The 17,426-nt window shown below is 38.5% G+C and overlaps 1 protein-coding gene across 1 annotated transcript; it reads left to right on the forward strand.

The window, feature by feature from the left end:
• Positions 1-1,183: 1,183 nt before the first annotated feature.
• Positions 1,184-15,315, forward strand: syt11b (synaptotagmin XIb). The gene is made up of 4 exons (XM_030157848.1): positions 1,184-1,453; positions 6,583-7,517; positions 9,464-9,584; positions 11,124-15,315. Exons 1-4 carry the CDS (start codon positions 1,420-1,422, stop codon positions 11,432-11,434), a joined length of 1,401 nt encoding a protein of 466 aa, XP_030013708.1. The 5' UTR covers positions 1,184-1,419; the 3' UTR covers positions 11,435-15,315.
• Positions 15,316-17,426: the final 2,111 nt, after the last annotated feature.

The following is a 17,426-nucleotide window of genomic DNA, read 5'->3' on the forward strand; positions in this document are numbered from 1 at the left end:
TGTAGATTACTGCACAAAATGAGAATTTTATTTTTATTTGGTCAGGATATGCACAGTCAGTCAAACTTGTATTTACAAGGCTGACAATTAATACTGAAAAACAATAACTCAAACTATGAATTATGAAAGAGCTGCAGCATCTGAAACCAGCCACAATGAACATTTGAAAGATAAACAGTACCACAGTGCTTCAGTTTAAGCTTCACAGTTTGTCATATCTTTTATGGATTGGGACTGTCTCACTCAACTCACCATATATTGTTTATTAGTAAGTTTTTTTTTTTTTTTTTATCAATTACTAGAAATTCCAGGCGACCCCATGTGGGGTCCCGACCCCAAGGTCGAAAATCACTGGACTACAGATTAAGAGAAGATGATACGCACCCAGTTAATTAGTATACTAGATCATATTCCAAATGGTAGAAATGTTAAGGGCCAGTGATTTTGAATTATTCATTTTAAATTAATCGGATTTGGCCTTAAAAAAATTTACAAATTAGAATAAACACAATTAAAGGGATAGCTGCCCATGACAGGAGACAAGAAAACAATTATAAGAAAATATGCCGTACACAACACACTATTATATTAATAAACTATATAATTACAAACTACGGCAATTTCTACAGGTAAAAATGTATCTTCCAAGAGAGCTGTTAACATTTTGGAAGTGTGTTTTTACAAAATCAAACGAGAAATAAATTTGTTTTTCAAGAGATGGGTGTTAGTTTTCAAGGATTAAAAAAAATCATAAAAACAAAAATGTGTTTGACACTACTTCTTTACCAGCAGAAGCTGTATACTTGTGATTTTTTTTTTTTTTTTCAATACTATGCCAATATTTCCTGCATATCTCTTGTTAGACATAAATGCACACATTTCACATTTCAAACCTACAAAAACAACAAGCTAAGTTTAATGAGTGACTCAGAGTGGAGCTTCATAAAGGCTGTTAAATTAGAGTAGATTAACAAAGGATTGGCCCAGACAGTTACAAAAAGAACTTTACATGTTCAATGCAACTGCTAAAATGTAACACATTATTACAATCTTACCGTGACTTCATTTTACAGTAAGGCCCAGTATGACCAGTATTTCTTTTTTATTAGCGGAGTGCGTTCTCTGTCAATACACGATCTTCGACCAGTCTCATCGCGAGCTCCTCCGCGCAGCCTCCCTGCATCCTAGCGCGAGCATCACTGCGCATCGAGCTGGACGCAGAGATCGAGCCTCCGCCCGAACAGCGGACATATGAAGGCTGTGTGCCCGGGACCGCCTGTCTACTCTCCCGTTTGCGGTGATTCCTGTCGTCGTTTGCTCTCTATGGATGTGAAGTAAGACGTGCTTCGTCGGTGTCCTCCCCGTCTCTCTGCGCTTCTCCCCGCTCGGTCAGGACCGCATCCTTCCCAGATTCACAAAATGGCGGACATCACTGAGCTGCGACCCACCTACGGTGAGAACCAGGCCTTTTCTGCTGCTTCAGCCCTCAGTCTACAGATAACAACACCCTGTCAAAACGACCGCAGTCAGACTTTATCAGGATTTGGTGGTGTATAATCATGGTCAAGGCAGGTTTTCAGGCTAAAACGCTCTGTGTCACCCTGGTTAAATGCCTACACCCAGTCAATGAAGAGTTATCTCATCAGCACCTGAATTTACTTCATTTGAGGCCTTGTTGAACCTTACAGTGACTTTATTTATTTTCATTTACTTCACTAAATGTCAATTTAAAAGCTGATTTTTCATGACAAGAAGGTTTGACTGGATGATTAAATGTTTATCGTCAGCTTTTGTTCTTTTATATTTGTAATCATATATTTATATGTATATAGAGAGAGACATGGTCACACACTTTTGTGTAAATGCGTTTGGCCTATACATATGTGTAATAAATATGGACAAATTAAAATAACACGGTCCGACAGACGCGCCAAACAGGGCGTTCTCGTGCTCCTACGCACCGTCTGCCTTATCTCCGCTGTCTCGTGGGCTTCAGTGTGCGTGCGCGTGCCAGTCGGGGTGGGTATCGGATGACGTCATGTCTGTACCCGGCGGTTTTAGCCCGGGATTCAGACGCACGAGCCTCGGAAACGTTTTATCACCGCGGCCTTTGTCAGTGCTTTAATAACAATAATAATAATAATGAAAACAAACAATCAAGAAAAAATTAAAAACCACATAAACATAAGAGACACTCATTTATAATGTATGAACATAAATAATGCAACAGTAGAAATGAAGTAAAATAAATATTGAAGAATTATTAGAGAATCAAGTATGAGTACAAGAAAACAAATTAAAATTATCACAAAACACTAGATGCATTAAAATAATTACTACTAAACTGCTAAACTCAGTCTTTGTACTGCTATGTATTATTATTACAGTTACAATGTTGCCTGTAAAGTTGGAATTATTTTGTTTTCAGACACATTCTTCTTGCTATTCTTATTTTTACTCATCACCTTTGATTCGGTCCAATGATTATGTTCTGAGTTCCAGTTACATTTTCTGTATCAAGAGTAAATTATATTGTCACAATCATTTCATGAGAAAAAGTATTTTATTCCAACTTTATGTGCAATGGTGTCATGAAGAAAGTAAAAATTGATTAAAAAATATGTACACACAATAAAATAAAAATAGAGAAAGTAAGGCATATTAGAAAATTAACAGGAAACTTACAATATTCATCACACTTTATATTTTTGAATCTTGCTATAAGTGACTTATTTTCAAACAGTAACTGATAAATAATAAGAAATTGCAAAACAATGAAAGAAAGTTAACAAAATATTTTAAAAATTGTCCTATCGTTGATCATGAATCACTGTGTTTTTGTGTGTAGTGAGTTTTTTTTTTGTGTGTGTGTGTGTGTGTGTTTGTGTGCGCGCGCGCGCGCGTGCTTGTTGCTAGGCAACAAGCTCAGCTGTTTTCAGCTCTTTCCAAAACATGACCTCATCTCATGGAATGAATGAACAGAGTGCTTTTCATCCTCCGACTGAAGTTTAGAGTCACCTCCATGTTTCTGTTTACATTTACACATACATGTATTTATGCTTTTATTCATTTGTTCAGTCATCTAAAGGCTTTGACTGAGAAACAATAAATATTTACCCCAGAGTGCTGCAGTTTGAATTTATAGTGATGGAGAAGACCACTTTATCGTATAATCTCTTAAGGATTATTTCTAATAATGATGTTTACTTTGCATAATCAAGATCATTATATCATTTGTGAAAAAGCAGTAGGTGAAACTAACAGAAATATCATTTTATTAATATTTCCACATGGTTTTCCATGATTTGACCAGTGTCTTTGGCTGGTGTGTTTGTTTCTTTTTCTCTTCATCCATTTCTTGTGCAGTAAGTATAGTCAGAATTATACTGTAATTCAGACAGTGTTAACATTAATTGCACTTAAATAAACTCATTTAATCTTATCTGTATGACAGTTAATCATCAACTCAGATTTTATTGTTGTGACAGTTCTGTGTCTCAGAAATAAAACTGACTAATGTGATAAACCCAACTGTGCTGAAGAAGAAAGCTGACAAGCTGACAGACAAGCTGATTAAGTATGAAATATAGGCTATATGATATTGTTGTCTATTATGTTAATTTTATGCCATAGTTTTATTATTTGCTTTAAAAAGAATGAGACACATTTATTGACAGAATTTTGGAAAATAAAAAAATGATTTTTTTCTGTATTACTTTTGTTAATAAAACTTGAGTGTGGTAGATATGACTTAATATTTGAATCACCAAGACACAAAATCTAAACCTCTGTGTTGCTTGTTCTACATTAAACTTACAGTGAAAGAACGAGACACAGTAATATGATGTCATTAAGGAGAGCCAAATGATGTGAAAATGATAAAATCTTGCTTTTGTTCATTTCACCAACTGTTTCTATACAGGTAAATAGACATGATTATTACAATTATGTAAAATCACACTTATTAATAATCTTTATTCTGTAATCATTTTAACAGGGCTCAGAGTTCTCTACCTTTTAATACTTTTAGCTGGAAAAACTAACTGGAATTAACAAAATCACAGCTAAAGTAAAAATTGCTTTAAAATTTTGAAGGTTAACATGATCCTTATATTTCCTCCAGATAAGACACAGCAGGTGCAGCCAAGTCACTCATGTTAACAAACTTCACTTCTAATTAAATATTTTAGGTCATGTATAAACTTATCATAGACCTGAGGCTACATCACATTACATGATCTTAATCAGTTGATGATAGGGCTGGGTAAAAAATTGATTTGATTGATTTTGGATCGATTTTATTTTAATTTTGCGTTATCAAGTAATAGTGGATGAGATAAATTTTTCAGACCGGGATGGCGAGTACCTGACCTGGGTACCAGTGAGGCTTGGTTGGCTCTGTCTCGCGGGCCCCTGGGGGAGATGGGCGTCTCGATCTTGCTTTCGATGGTTCTGGCGCGAGAGGGGCATGGAGGAAGGGTGAGGAAAACACCTTTGTGCCTTTGGTCCTCCTGGCCTCAAACTTGAACCCGCAGTGTGGGGGAATTGATCGCCCGGACCGTCTGGTCTGGCAGAGGCTCTCTGAGGCAGGTCGCGGAAGCCGGTCATTCTAGGAATATTCACTTGGATCCACACTCAGCCATAGGTGATAGTAATGCGCCTTAACACTAGAAGCCACCAGCCATAAAACAGAATAAAGATGATGAAGAAGTCCGTTCTGAGCCACTATAGAAACATGGCAATGTTTCTGTCCTGTTCATTATTTAAGAGTAGATTCAACTATTTACTGCTGAAATGTCATTTATTTCCTTTCTAATGTCAGTATTGATACCAGTATTGATGTGTTGTATGGCTGCAGTAGTTAAATAATCAGGTCACAGCTCAAAATTGTACTTGGGTATCACTAAATGAATTTGAATCAATCAGTTAATACTGAATTAGGAATGCAAATTATTGTTTAATTCATTAATCATTAGTTGGCTGACCTTGTCGATCAATTAACAATTAATTGATAAGCGGTGATTTTCCTGTGAACCTGAATTTTTCTTTCAATAGGGTCTATAAGAATAAAAGCTAAATATTGTTTATATACTTCAGGAAAAAAGCATGTCATATTCCTTAATGATTGATTTATTGTACCATTAGGGATACAGAACAGGAAATGACATTTATGTTGTAGAACTAAATTAATTCGGCAGAGAAATAAAATAAATGGATCTGATGAGGGGCACTTTAGAAGAAATGGGCATTTGTGACTTTGCATCACCACCTGACACGATGGGAGTGAGATTTCAGTACGGAGGAGGATCACACAGGGGATGGATTTCAAGGAGCGGGGAGATACAATGCACCCCCCCACTCTGTCCTGGACCAGACCAATTCTGACCCTGCATATGTGCATGTATTGAGCCTCCTGCACAAATAGACAACCTGCAGCATGTGTGACAAACAGACAGACAGGTCAGTGTTTCGCTCCATCATGTCCCTAAAGCCATTCTAACTCATCAACGCCACCATCGTTGATGAATTGACCGGTAACTGGCTATCCCAGCCTTCGGACAGGTGTGGGACAGGTGAACAAGGTGACTCCCCCCGATATTCAACCTCAACGATGAAACCTAGTTTGGGTAGTGGTGTCCCCTACTGATGACACCACAAATATCACTGTGGAAAAGGGCAACTAATAGACAGCTGTTGTAATTTCATCGAGTAAATTCTTATCGACAGTTAATTTATAGTCGATTAATTGTTTACATCGCTATACTGAATCGAATCAATATCAGATTGGATCCAGTCGGATCATGATCAGTCGATTCAGAACCTTATGAATTGAAATCGAATCATTTAAGGAGATTGGCCATGATACCCAGCCCTACTTGATGATGGTTAAATTCATTCATTTATAAAACAGTGATCACTGAACTGACACTAGGTCTAACGTCCTGTAACTGCACCAATCACAGCTCACATAGATTCCCATGGTATTGTCTGGGTGTGTGTGTTTTCTACACTCATTTGGACAGTACGTCTCTGTCCACAGCAGACAAAGACCTCTTCATCACTGCTCCTCCTCCTCCTCCTGAACCTCCTACACTGATCTCACTCTGACTCAGTTTCCGTTTGGTCAAAAATGTGTGTCAGTGATCTGAACGTATTCAACAACTAACACAAATCTCACACCAATATCACATCCTGAGTCTTTGTGTGTGTTTACACTTGTATTTAACACTATCTACATGTGATCCACTCAAAACTCACTTTAACAAGTGGAAACTTCATCAGATACAGGAAATCATACTGTTTTATTTTCTCCTTTCTGTCATGAAGGGCATGTGTGTAGCTGTTTGAGAGTTAGATATGGATCTTGTAAACTTTTGCTTACAGCCTGCAAGGGGCCGGTGCCAAACTTCTACAATTTTATGGTGACTTTGATTCTACTGGGTATCAGAATACGTCAAGGTTTATGTCAAACCTGGCCTGAAGAATCTGCTGACAAGTCTGTAAAAAGTGTCTTGTTGTGAAATATAAATGTAAATGAACATTGTAACAGATGTGACTGATATGTTTCTTTCTGTCCCTCAGCCATGTCCCCCGTCCTGGCGGGCTTTCTGGGCGCTGGCGTTCTGGTTCTGGTCGTGGTAATTCTAGTTCTGCTGTGGTCTTTCTGTCAGCGCCGCTACCTTCGTATCTCTGGCCGATACAAGCTCCATGGCGACCGTTACTGTGATGCTGAGGACCCGCCCTACAAGTTCATTCACATGCTGAAGGGCATCAGTATTTACCCAGAATCCCTCAGCAGCAGTAAGAGGATTGTGCGTGGGATTCGCCGCGCTGACCGGTCAGACCGTGATGGAGACCGAGGTTGCTCTAACACCATGGGCCGGGGTATGGTACTGGTGGACGCTGAGAACAACATCCTGGACGTCCCAGGCCAGCTTCAGATGAGTCACCTTGTTCCACCCAGTGCATCTGGTCCTGCCCACAGCCAGGCTCGGTTGGAGCGGGCTCTGCCGGTTCGTGCAGACTACTGCTGCCTGGACAGCAGCTCAGCTAGCAGCAGCCAGACCAGCAGCAAGACGGCATCACCCTTCACACCTGCTTCATCAGAGCCGGAACCCGAGCCGAGTCTGGGCGCCATCAGCCTCACCGTGGATTACAACTTCCCCAAGAAGGCCCTGGTGGTGACCATCGTCGGGGCCCGGGGCCTCCCCGCAATGGATGAACAGGCGGGTAGCTCGGACCCCTATGTGAAAATGACCATTCTGCCTGAGAAGAAGCACCGCGTCAAGACCCGTGTGCTGAGGAAGACCCTGGATCCACTGTTTGATGAGACCTTCACCTTCTATGGTGTGGCCTACAGCTCACTGCCCGAGCTCACCCTGCACTTCCTGGTGCTGAGCTTTGACCGTTTTGCCCGCGATGATGTCATTGGGGAGGCAGTTGTGCCACTGAAAGGTGTCGATCCAAGCACGGGCCGAGTCCACCTTAGCCAGCAGATCACCAAGAGGAACATGCAGGTAGGTTCAGATGAGATGTTTGAATTTGTTTCACTATTAGACTAGTTTTGATTCAGATGAACTGAATAGTTTTAGTGTTAGTTTCAGGTTTTCAGAAAAGCCTCTATAGGTTTTATGTAGTGTTTTTGAAATGTTATTATTATTTATTTAAATGTTATTGGATTTTATCTGATGATTATAGTGGCATGGCAGTGTGTCTGTTTTTCTGTCTGTAACCATGGAAACCGCCTCCTCATCACCCATTTGTTGTGATCAGGTTAAAGAGGGTAAACATCTTTATCAGAGAGGCTCTATTGTCCTACTGAGGTCTCACTCAGACACAAATGAGTCCCTGTGGCTCATGATGTCAAACTACATGGTTTAAACCTTGGACACAAGGACTCACTGTTCAACGTAACCTCTGACTCTGACTTTCCTGCAGCTGCTATCATCAGTTTTAAGTTTTAGACATACTTTCTTGAACAGAAGACATGCATTAATCACACTTTTGACCAAAATGTAGTATTACGATTATGAAACTGCTTTTTCAAGGGTCAGTTCACAGTAACTCCTGTGTAAAATACAAATTAGATCGTGAAAACATGTCACTGTTTATTAGCTGACAAATGAACATAATTATATATTGAGGACAAAACTGAAACTCATTTTAAAGTGTAAAACAAGCCTGCTAGTGCCTCCTTGTGGCCAAATGATTTCAAACTGATGTTTATCAGTGATTAATCATCTGGCCTGATTCCTCAAATCAGATTACTGATTATAAATCATTTGTTTAACACACTATTTCCATTATCTTTTCATTGTTTTCATTTTAAATTATTGGATAGAAACAATATATAGAGAGACACTGTTATATTTAAAAACAAAATGTAACAGATATGATGTTTGCAGACCTCTAGTCAAAGCTAATTTGCTGGTCTTGTCCTTGGCTTGGCTTTCAAGAAGCAGTATTAATGCCAGACTAGAAGTGTGAGAAACTGGGAGAATGATTAAGAATGAGCAAATATGCACTTTGATTCAGGTCAGGACTCAAACAGAATAAAAATGCAGGTCAGGAAACCAACTACAGGGTGTCCCATAAGTCTCCATACATAGGAAAAATAAACGTTTCTTGACATAAACCATTTTTATTTATATAATATGCTCTGTGTGACTGCCATTTTGTCGGGAACACATTTCAATGCGTGTCCTCCGCTGCTGAAGAACTATAAAGAAGAAATATAAAGAAATACATGTTAGAACCATATGTATTATGTCTCCTATGTATGAAGACTTATGGGACACCCTGTATAACTGATAACATAACAATAATATAACAGAACAATAAAACAAGTGATAGTTATATGTTTAGAGAATTGATTTAAACAACAGTTTTGCAACAGTGTTAAACCTTTTAAACCAGTTTATTACCTCCACCAAGGAGGTTATGTTTTTGCTGGCGTTGGTTTGTCTGTCTGTCTGTCTGTCCATGTGCAAGATAACTCAAAAAGTTATGGATGGGTTTGGATAAAAATTTCAGGAAATGTTGATACTGGCACAAGGAACAAATGATTTAATCTGCCTTGGCGGAGGTCTGCGCTCTGCAAGTGCTTTTCTAGTGTTTCATTTGCATTCCTTAAACTGAAACAAATAAATATTACAAATCTGTGTATCCTAAACTCAAAAAGGTGACTGAGTGAATGCTTTGTGTTTTACTTTGTGTTTCCCTTGGTGATGACCTTGTAAATTTCTGAAAAGCATCAATTAGTCATTTGGTATTGATGATGAAGAAAAGCATCAGATCTTCACGCCTCAGAATGTTGATTAAATTCATTGATTGTATCGATCACCAACCACTCTCATGTAAATGTGAGCAGCTCTGTGTGGATCAGTGAGCCTCTGCCTCTTGTGTGATTGATTCATTATCAGCTCAGTGACACTATCTGATTGATGCATTGATTGTGTTTCAGTGTGACAGTCGTGGTGAGCTGCTGGCATCTCTGTCCTATCAGCCGGTGTCTCATCGTCTCAGCGTTGTCGTCCTGAAAGCTCGACATCTGCCCAAGATGGACATCACCGGCCTGTCAGCCAGTGAGTAACACAAGCTTAACTCTGTAGAAACATTTAACTGTCTGCAGGGACCTGTTACACAAAGCAAATATCATATGTACTATATTAAAACTGCACAGTAGGAGCAAAAACCTGCAATTTTCACTATTAAATTGAAGATTAATATTAACTTTATTGATCCGACTGGGAAGTTACTTTGTCCTTCACCTCACAAAAAGTAAGAGAATAAGTAAAGGTAAAATGAAAACAAGTAATCTGTGAATTATTTACAAAATAGTGTGTCGGCCATCTTTAAGGCATTGAATGGTAAAAAAAAAAATTATAGGCATTGTATAGTAAAAAGTAAAAGTTCAGTTTAAAGTAAAGATTTTAATGGATTTTTACATGTTTATATTATCTGAGTCAGTGGACCCACTGCTAAATTTGAGCACAAACAGTAAATTGGCAAAGAAAATTAAATGCTTTTTGACCAAATTGGACATGAAATTCCAACATTTAATTTTAAGTTCTCATCATCAGTATCGGACAATAAGAAAAGATATACTTTATTGATAACACAGACTTTGTTGACTAACATCAGTAAATGTGATGACATTTTCCAAAAGCAGTGTCTCTATCTTATCTGTTGTTCCATAAATTTATAGGATCAGATCAACAGTTTCTTTCATCTTAAAAATTTCTACACTCAAGGCCACTGGTGTCTGGCAAACAAAGAACCATGTTGATACAAAAATTAATGTATTTTTTGTGATGATGACAAGAAGAAACCTGACAGACAAACTAATCTCAAAGAATATTAAAACTGCACCAATATGCAGCACGATGTATTGAAGCAAAGAGCTAGAAGAGGGTAAGCAAAAAATACAGACAAGGTGAAAAAGTAAAAAGATCATGATGAAACATGTGATTCAAAGACGATTGCAGTGTCTACATATGTATATGCCCATGGCTTTGATGGTTGAAGTGCAAACCACTCACAAGCATCTGCTCAGTGGACATGAAACATCTAATGGTACTGTTAGCTTTATATCAATTCTAACAAATAAGAAAAAAATGATATTTTTAATGCCAGTCAAGTCATTAGCCCTGAATTACACACACTGCATCATCTTCTACCTCTATACTCAACAAAAGACAGTCTTTGGGGTATTATTAGTACCAATAAGGGCCAGTGCTTATCTATTCTAGGGTTTTCGTTACATACCGTTTACCTTGTTCATGAATGATGACTGAATCTGCAGCTCCTCTTGCTAACATTGTGACAGTCATAATGTTTTATTTAGACTTAAGTGAAGTCTAAGTGTGTGTGGTTTGTGTAGGTGCCTCAGTAAATAGGAGGCAAGTCTTTATTTGGATCAGAGAACTGATGTAAGTGTATGTGTCATGTACTGTACATGAGCTCATCATGTGTCATGGACTCTTGCAGCTCCATGGTGAGTTGTGATTCATGATGTATATAAGACAAACTTATAAAAAAAACAACAACCTCGATTGCAGTGTAACAGATTTCAAAGACTAGTTTAACATTGATAGAATGATGATAAATGTTTCTCTCTGCAGACCCCTACGTGAAGGTGAATGTTTTCTATGGCCGCAAACGCATCGCCAAGAAGAAGACTCATGTGAAGAAGTGCACCCTGAACCCAGTCTTCAACGAGTCCTTCATCTACGACATTCCCCCCGAGCTGCTGCCCGAGATCTCTGTGGAGTTCTTGGTGGTCGACTTCGACCGGACCACCAAGAACGAAGTGCTGGGCCGCCTGCTGCTCGGCCTCCATAGCCCCTCCCCCTCCGGCACCACCCACTGGAGGGAGGTGTGTGAAAACCCCCGTCGGCAGATCTCCAAGTGGCACAACCTGAGCGAGTACTGAAGAGGCGGAGTCGCAGCGAATGGTGTCGACGGGCTGGGACTCGACCAGTGACCAACACTGGAAATAAAGACTCGGTGTACATAAACACACACACACATACACACACACACACACACTGTTGGTGATCATAGATAAACTCTGTCTCTGTGACTGAGTTTAAACAGCGACGGCTTTAAGGACACTACGTGACCACAAACAGATCTGCTTGTGTTAGTTCGACCATTCGCTCTGTTTCCCATAAGGCTGGAAGTCAACGATTCAGATCAGACCCTTCAGTCGAACCCTGCTGTGGTCCCCACCACACAAGATGAGAGTAAAAGGCTTTTTTTAATTTTTATTTTAACCACAGTTACTTATTTACACTGTTACCCAGAAAACACAAATGACAAGGGAGGAAAACAAACAACAATCAGTGAGCAGGAATTAAATAATCTGCCGGAGTCGTTAAAGACGACCATATGGAGGCTCTTAAAGGCAGCACTAATTGAACCACACTTAAATAAAAATCAAATAGCATAAAGTAGAAAAAAGAAAAAAAAAGTCATAATTAAATCTTAGAAAGCCCTTTTTTAATATGGTATAATATTACCATAGTGGCCCCGAACGCTGCAGCCACTGTTGGTTCGATTTAATAACAGGCTTTTGCTTCATCATATTTGACATTTCATGATATCTCAATTTCTATTAATACATTTCATCCAGATAAACCTACATCTGGTAATATTGAGACTTTCTTTGTAAATATGTGATTATTTTTTGACCCTAATACACCTTCATATTTAATTATCATATTTAATGGGTGAAATAAAACAGTTGCAGTTACAGTGAACATGGACATGTAACAATTTCTATTTACATTTTTTATCTAAGATTGTTTTGCTAGAAACATGCAAGAGAGGACAGTGACCTTAAACTTTCAGCAGCGTTTCTTAAACATGAATCCAGCTCTGGAAAGCTGAAGGTTTTCTATATGTCCCAGGCCTCCTTGGTTTTTCCAGACCTCTTATATTTAATGTAAGGTCACTGCTCCTGTATCAGGTCAAGTCTTTAAGATCTATTTCGTGTCATGTTCCTTCAAACCGTCGCTTCTTAAACTCTATGCTCTTTCTCTCTAACCACAACTACACAGCAGAAAAAAGTTTTTAAACCATAAAATAATCTGAGACCACGATGGGAGGGGTGGGGGGAGGGAGGGGGGAGGTTCTCCAAAGTCATAGAAAAACAAAACATATCTTAAGGAAAAAAAAAACTCCCTTTCTTGCTGTCGTCATGCAGTTCATCGCATGTGTGTCCGAAAAAAGAAAAACAAAAGACGAGCTGCTGAAATCACTCCAACTGACAGGTGTGACAGAAAACAAGATGCCCCGTATGTATATGAATCGGCTCCGCATCGCTTCACTCATCAGTTACGACGTCGACCAACTGAACAGCGGACGAAGGCTTCCTCTGAGATTCAACGCCGGGTTTGTGTAGAGGCCGAGAGCAGCTGAGTCCCGTCAGTGTAGCACAGAACGCAAAGAAAACGTCCTCTGTGGTGGCGGAGAAAAGACAGGAAACAAGTGGTTTTATCTCAACACGTGATCATGTTCACATTATTTTCAAAACCAACTGTTCCTGTCATGAAATTCAGTGTAATTAATGGTCAGACAAATAATAGTTTATACCACTATCATAGAATGAGCTGAGTTTAATTAAAGGAGGACATTCCCTCAAAAAAAGCAGGAGTCATTTATTGGCATCAAACTTACTGGCATTACAATAAGGGTACATTCATTAATATTATAATGAATAAAATAATGTTTCTTTTGATCATCTATAGTTTTGTTCATGTTAAAGAAGCAACTCGTAAATTTTTTTTTGTGTTGGGGAAGAGAATACTTCACAAAACATTTTCATATCAGTCAATACAGATTGTTACTGATAAATATTAACTCTTTTGTTTGTTTAAATGCTGATTTGTGGTCCTGAATGAAAGTTTGTGGTTTTAAACCTTTCATTGGAGACTGAGATTTAGCATTCATTTTGTTTATTTTGATTTAATGCGTTGAAAACTGACATATCTGGGTCTCAGTTCAGTAAGATAAACATAAAGGATGATTATTTGGGTAAAAACCCAAAAACCTGAAATGTTTTATCTGCTTTAACCAAGATTGTAAACAAAATCCTAAAGACATCAAGAAAATATAACTATAGCCAGAATAATCAGTATAATTATTATCACCCAGACCTGATTTACAGTAATTAGTCCTAAATTATTACTATTTGTAGTAACTGGGAAATGGTGTTAATTTATTCATTATTTGCTATAATGAAAACGCTACTGACAGTTAACTGTTAAGTAATGTTCCCTTACTGTAAAAATAAACAGATGCCACATATGTAGTTGTGGAAGTATACAAGCCATGTTTTCATAAATGTATGGACTGAATTGGATTTGATTGTCATATAAGAAATGGCAAAAATTTCTATTAATGGTTTTCATTCAGGTTTTTAAAGTAACTATTTCCATCATTCTCTGTTATAGTCAGATGTAAATGAACTGTGGCCAAAACAGAACTAAATCAGTGCTATTAATCAGTACATTTTATGTAATAACTTGGACGAGCTGCATTTATCACAACTTCACACTTTCACAGCCAAATTCTGTCAGTAAATGTGTCAGATCAGCTGCAGCGATTTGTCGATTATATTTGTCTTCCAATGAAAGTGAATCAATCTTTCAAGTAAACAGATAAAACGTAACTAAAAATTGTTCATTTTCCACGCTAAAAACAGACGAAGTTCTGTTTGCTATGACTGTTTTTTTTTTTTTTTTTCTTTTTTTTTTACCTGAATCACTGAAGCCCGATCAAAATTTGTCTCTTAAAACATTCATATGAGGCGACCCCTATAATTATCACAGTAAATGTCAAAGCACCATTTCTTTGTGGTTTAACAGCTGGTTTTTGGTCCAGAAGTAAAAATAGAAGAAAAATCATAAGGTTGACTAAGAGGAAAACACACCTGTTAGATTTGTGATTTAGTGCTTATCTTGTTCCATCAAGATGAAAACATAAAAGAAAGTCAAAAAACAAAAACGTTCAAATACTATCGAGGTGTCTCAGCTGAGAATGTGAACAAATTAAATATGTTTATCATGGTAACTGTGATTATCACCATATAAACCTATGTATTGCAGTTTTTGTTGTTTTCATTTCCTGGCCCTGACTGAAACTGTCATCTGAAATGCGTTAATCTAAACATGAATCTGTGGCAATTATAAAGCATGTTAAAACAAGAAACTAAGGACAGGTTAGTTTGAACACATTTCAGACTTTTCCTCGGCTGCTCTCAGCCTCCTCCTCTTCCTCTTTGTCTCATCCTGTACATTTTCTATTCACCTCATTTCTTCTCTTTTGCACTTTTTCTGGGAGGACTCAACCTGCTGGTGGCGCCGTTGTATTTGTGATTTATTCTGGGTCGACAGTTATACGGCTGCGAATAAATATTTGTCTGAAAATGTAGAATATTGGGTTTAACTGAGCGATGGCCGACTGTTCAGCAGAGGTGATGGCTCTGTTTAGTGTGAAAGCACATTTAGTCCAAATTCCACCTTAAATCTGCTCGCTAACATTTAATAACCTCTGTGAAACTAAACAATAACTTAGAGAAAAGACCCAAAAATGCCACAAACGGACCAACACGAGTCCAGAGGAACGTGTCCTGTGAACTGTAGATTTGTACAGATATGAACATGTTTGCTGGTTCCCTTCCTGTCTGATTGTCCTCGGAGCTTTTAGTGTGTTTGAGCGCCCCCTGCTGTAGACCTGGATGCTAACCTCTGTGTTGGGTTTGTTAACACTCATTGGACGTGCAAATAAAAAAAACAAGTTAGCCATGAACACCTCATGTGACTCCTTGTTTGTTCACTAATCTTTTTTTCTGTCTTTTTGCACTTTTGTTTGTAGATTTCTTCACAGTTACAAGCACAAATATGACAACAGTGACACACCTCAGCATCTACGTGTTAAATTGTGTTCATCATCTCAAAGTTAGTCATGTGTTATACATTTTACAGTGTTTGGCGCTGCTCTTCCATTGAACTGAGTGAGGGAGAAGGGAGGAAATGGGGGGAGACAAGTATGGACAGCAAACTGAACTATCATCATTATTAAAACTGGAACTGCTGTTACTAGTAGAACTACCAATTACTAGTACAAATTCCCATAACTATTAATACTACTACTCCAAGTACTAACAGTAGGTATATGACCACTGCAGCTGTTATTATTAACTCAGTTACTGAGCTGTCCCTCTGATGTGCTTGTTCCCAGTGGTGCAGTGGTCCCTGTATACTCTGAATTTTTGCTTTTTTTTTTTTTTTTTTTTTTAAAGTAGTCCAGAAAAACGCCCTTTTAGAAATGTTGACATGTAAGACTTTATATTTACTTTACCCAAAAATCCATCAGTAGTATTTGCTCACTATTATAAAATTATCATGACTTGATCAGGAGCAGTTTATAGGGTTTTACTGGTCACACAAGTAGCTGCATGAATGTAAATGTATTCAACATGAGGCAAACATAGGATACCGTTAGCCTTTCATAACGCTAGCCTTTCATAATGTTAGCCTTTTATAACGTTAACCTTTCATAACATTAGCCTTTTATAATGTTACCCTTTTATAACGTTACCCTTTCATAACATTAGCCTTTTATAACGTTAACCTTTCATAACATTAGCCTTTCATAATGCTAGCCTTTCATAATGTTAGTCTACTCGCATGGTTGAACTATTGGTGACACCGTCTCTTGTCTAAATGTGCAGTCATATGGTCCAGTAGTTTAAAACAGTGACTCATTTGGAAACCACCTTAAAACTTACCACAGAACTATATATTCCATGAAAATAGGTTCTCTTGATATGTGTCATTCATTTGAAAGACATTCATTCTGCCTTTCTCATTCATATTTCCAATAATCGCACATCTTTCAACAAGATGTGCAGTGACCTGTCAATCAACTGGGGTGGTACTGGCACCAGAGGAGTCCAATCAGGTTCCAGAGGTGGCCAGCACTAGTTACCAATATCTTCCTCGGCGTGACCCGCCCTACTCTGCCTCTGATTGGCTCATCAGTCCTCATGCCTAAAGTTAACCAATCTAATCAGTGACAGCAGCGAGTACTAGCCAATTAGAGGCAGAGTAGGGCGGGTCATGGCTTCACCATCCTAGGGGAAGAAATGGTCATTTTGGCTCAGATACTACTATACTATACTGAATGGTGCGTGTCAGGGGGATTTAGAAGGTGGTATACCCAATGATGACTGAAAAATAAATGGGTATTCTCTGTATACCCTGGACTACACCACTGCTTGTTCCTAACCCTGTCTATCGTTGTTACTGCACACAAGTACGTCTAAGATGAATAAAGTATTCTAATACTAAGGCAACCGTTAGTATTTTTCAATGTTAATAGATGGTGGATGTTTGGGTCTTTTAGGCTTAAGTTGTGCTCTACAAACCAGTGACTGCTTGTAAATCTTGAATAAATCTCCAGGCTTTAGAATCTCCTGGAGGTCTGATTTTCTCAACAGGACAGATGGGAGAACCGGAACAATTCTCCTTGCATCCAGTAGTGACTCAAAGACAGGTTTAATTCCTTCAACTGCTTCCTTTTTCAATGGGCCTGTTTGAAAATTTTGGAGTGATAACTACAGGTTTACAGTTTCCAATTAGGCCTACGTCATATTTATGAGTGGCCCACACACAGCTGGGAACTTCAGCCAGTGCAGGGAAGACTGAAAGAGGATCTGGAATGGAGGCAAACTGGTGATGAGACTGAGCATTTTCACTGACTACAACGACTGAGTGCAGACATGAGAAAGTCCTTTTTAGAGGTTCTTTCCAGGCCTGTAGAGAAGGAGAATAATTGGCATTTTCAGAACCTTTCTGCCAATCATTCACTTGTCAACTCTGGAAAACAAAAGCACCAAAATCCTTCCACTGCTTTGA

This window comes from Sphaeramia orbicularis, chromosome 16, assembly GCF_902148855.1.
Source record: "Sphaeramia orbicularis chromosome 16, fSphaOr1.1, whole genome shotgun sequence".
Taxonomy (NCBI): domain Eukaryota; kingdom Metazoa; phylum Chordata; class Actinopteri; order Kurtiformes; family Apogonidae; genus Sphaeramia; species Sphaeramia orbicularis.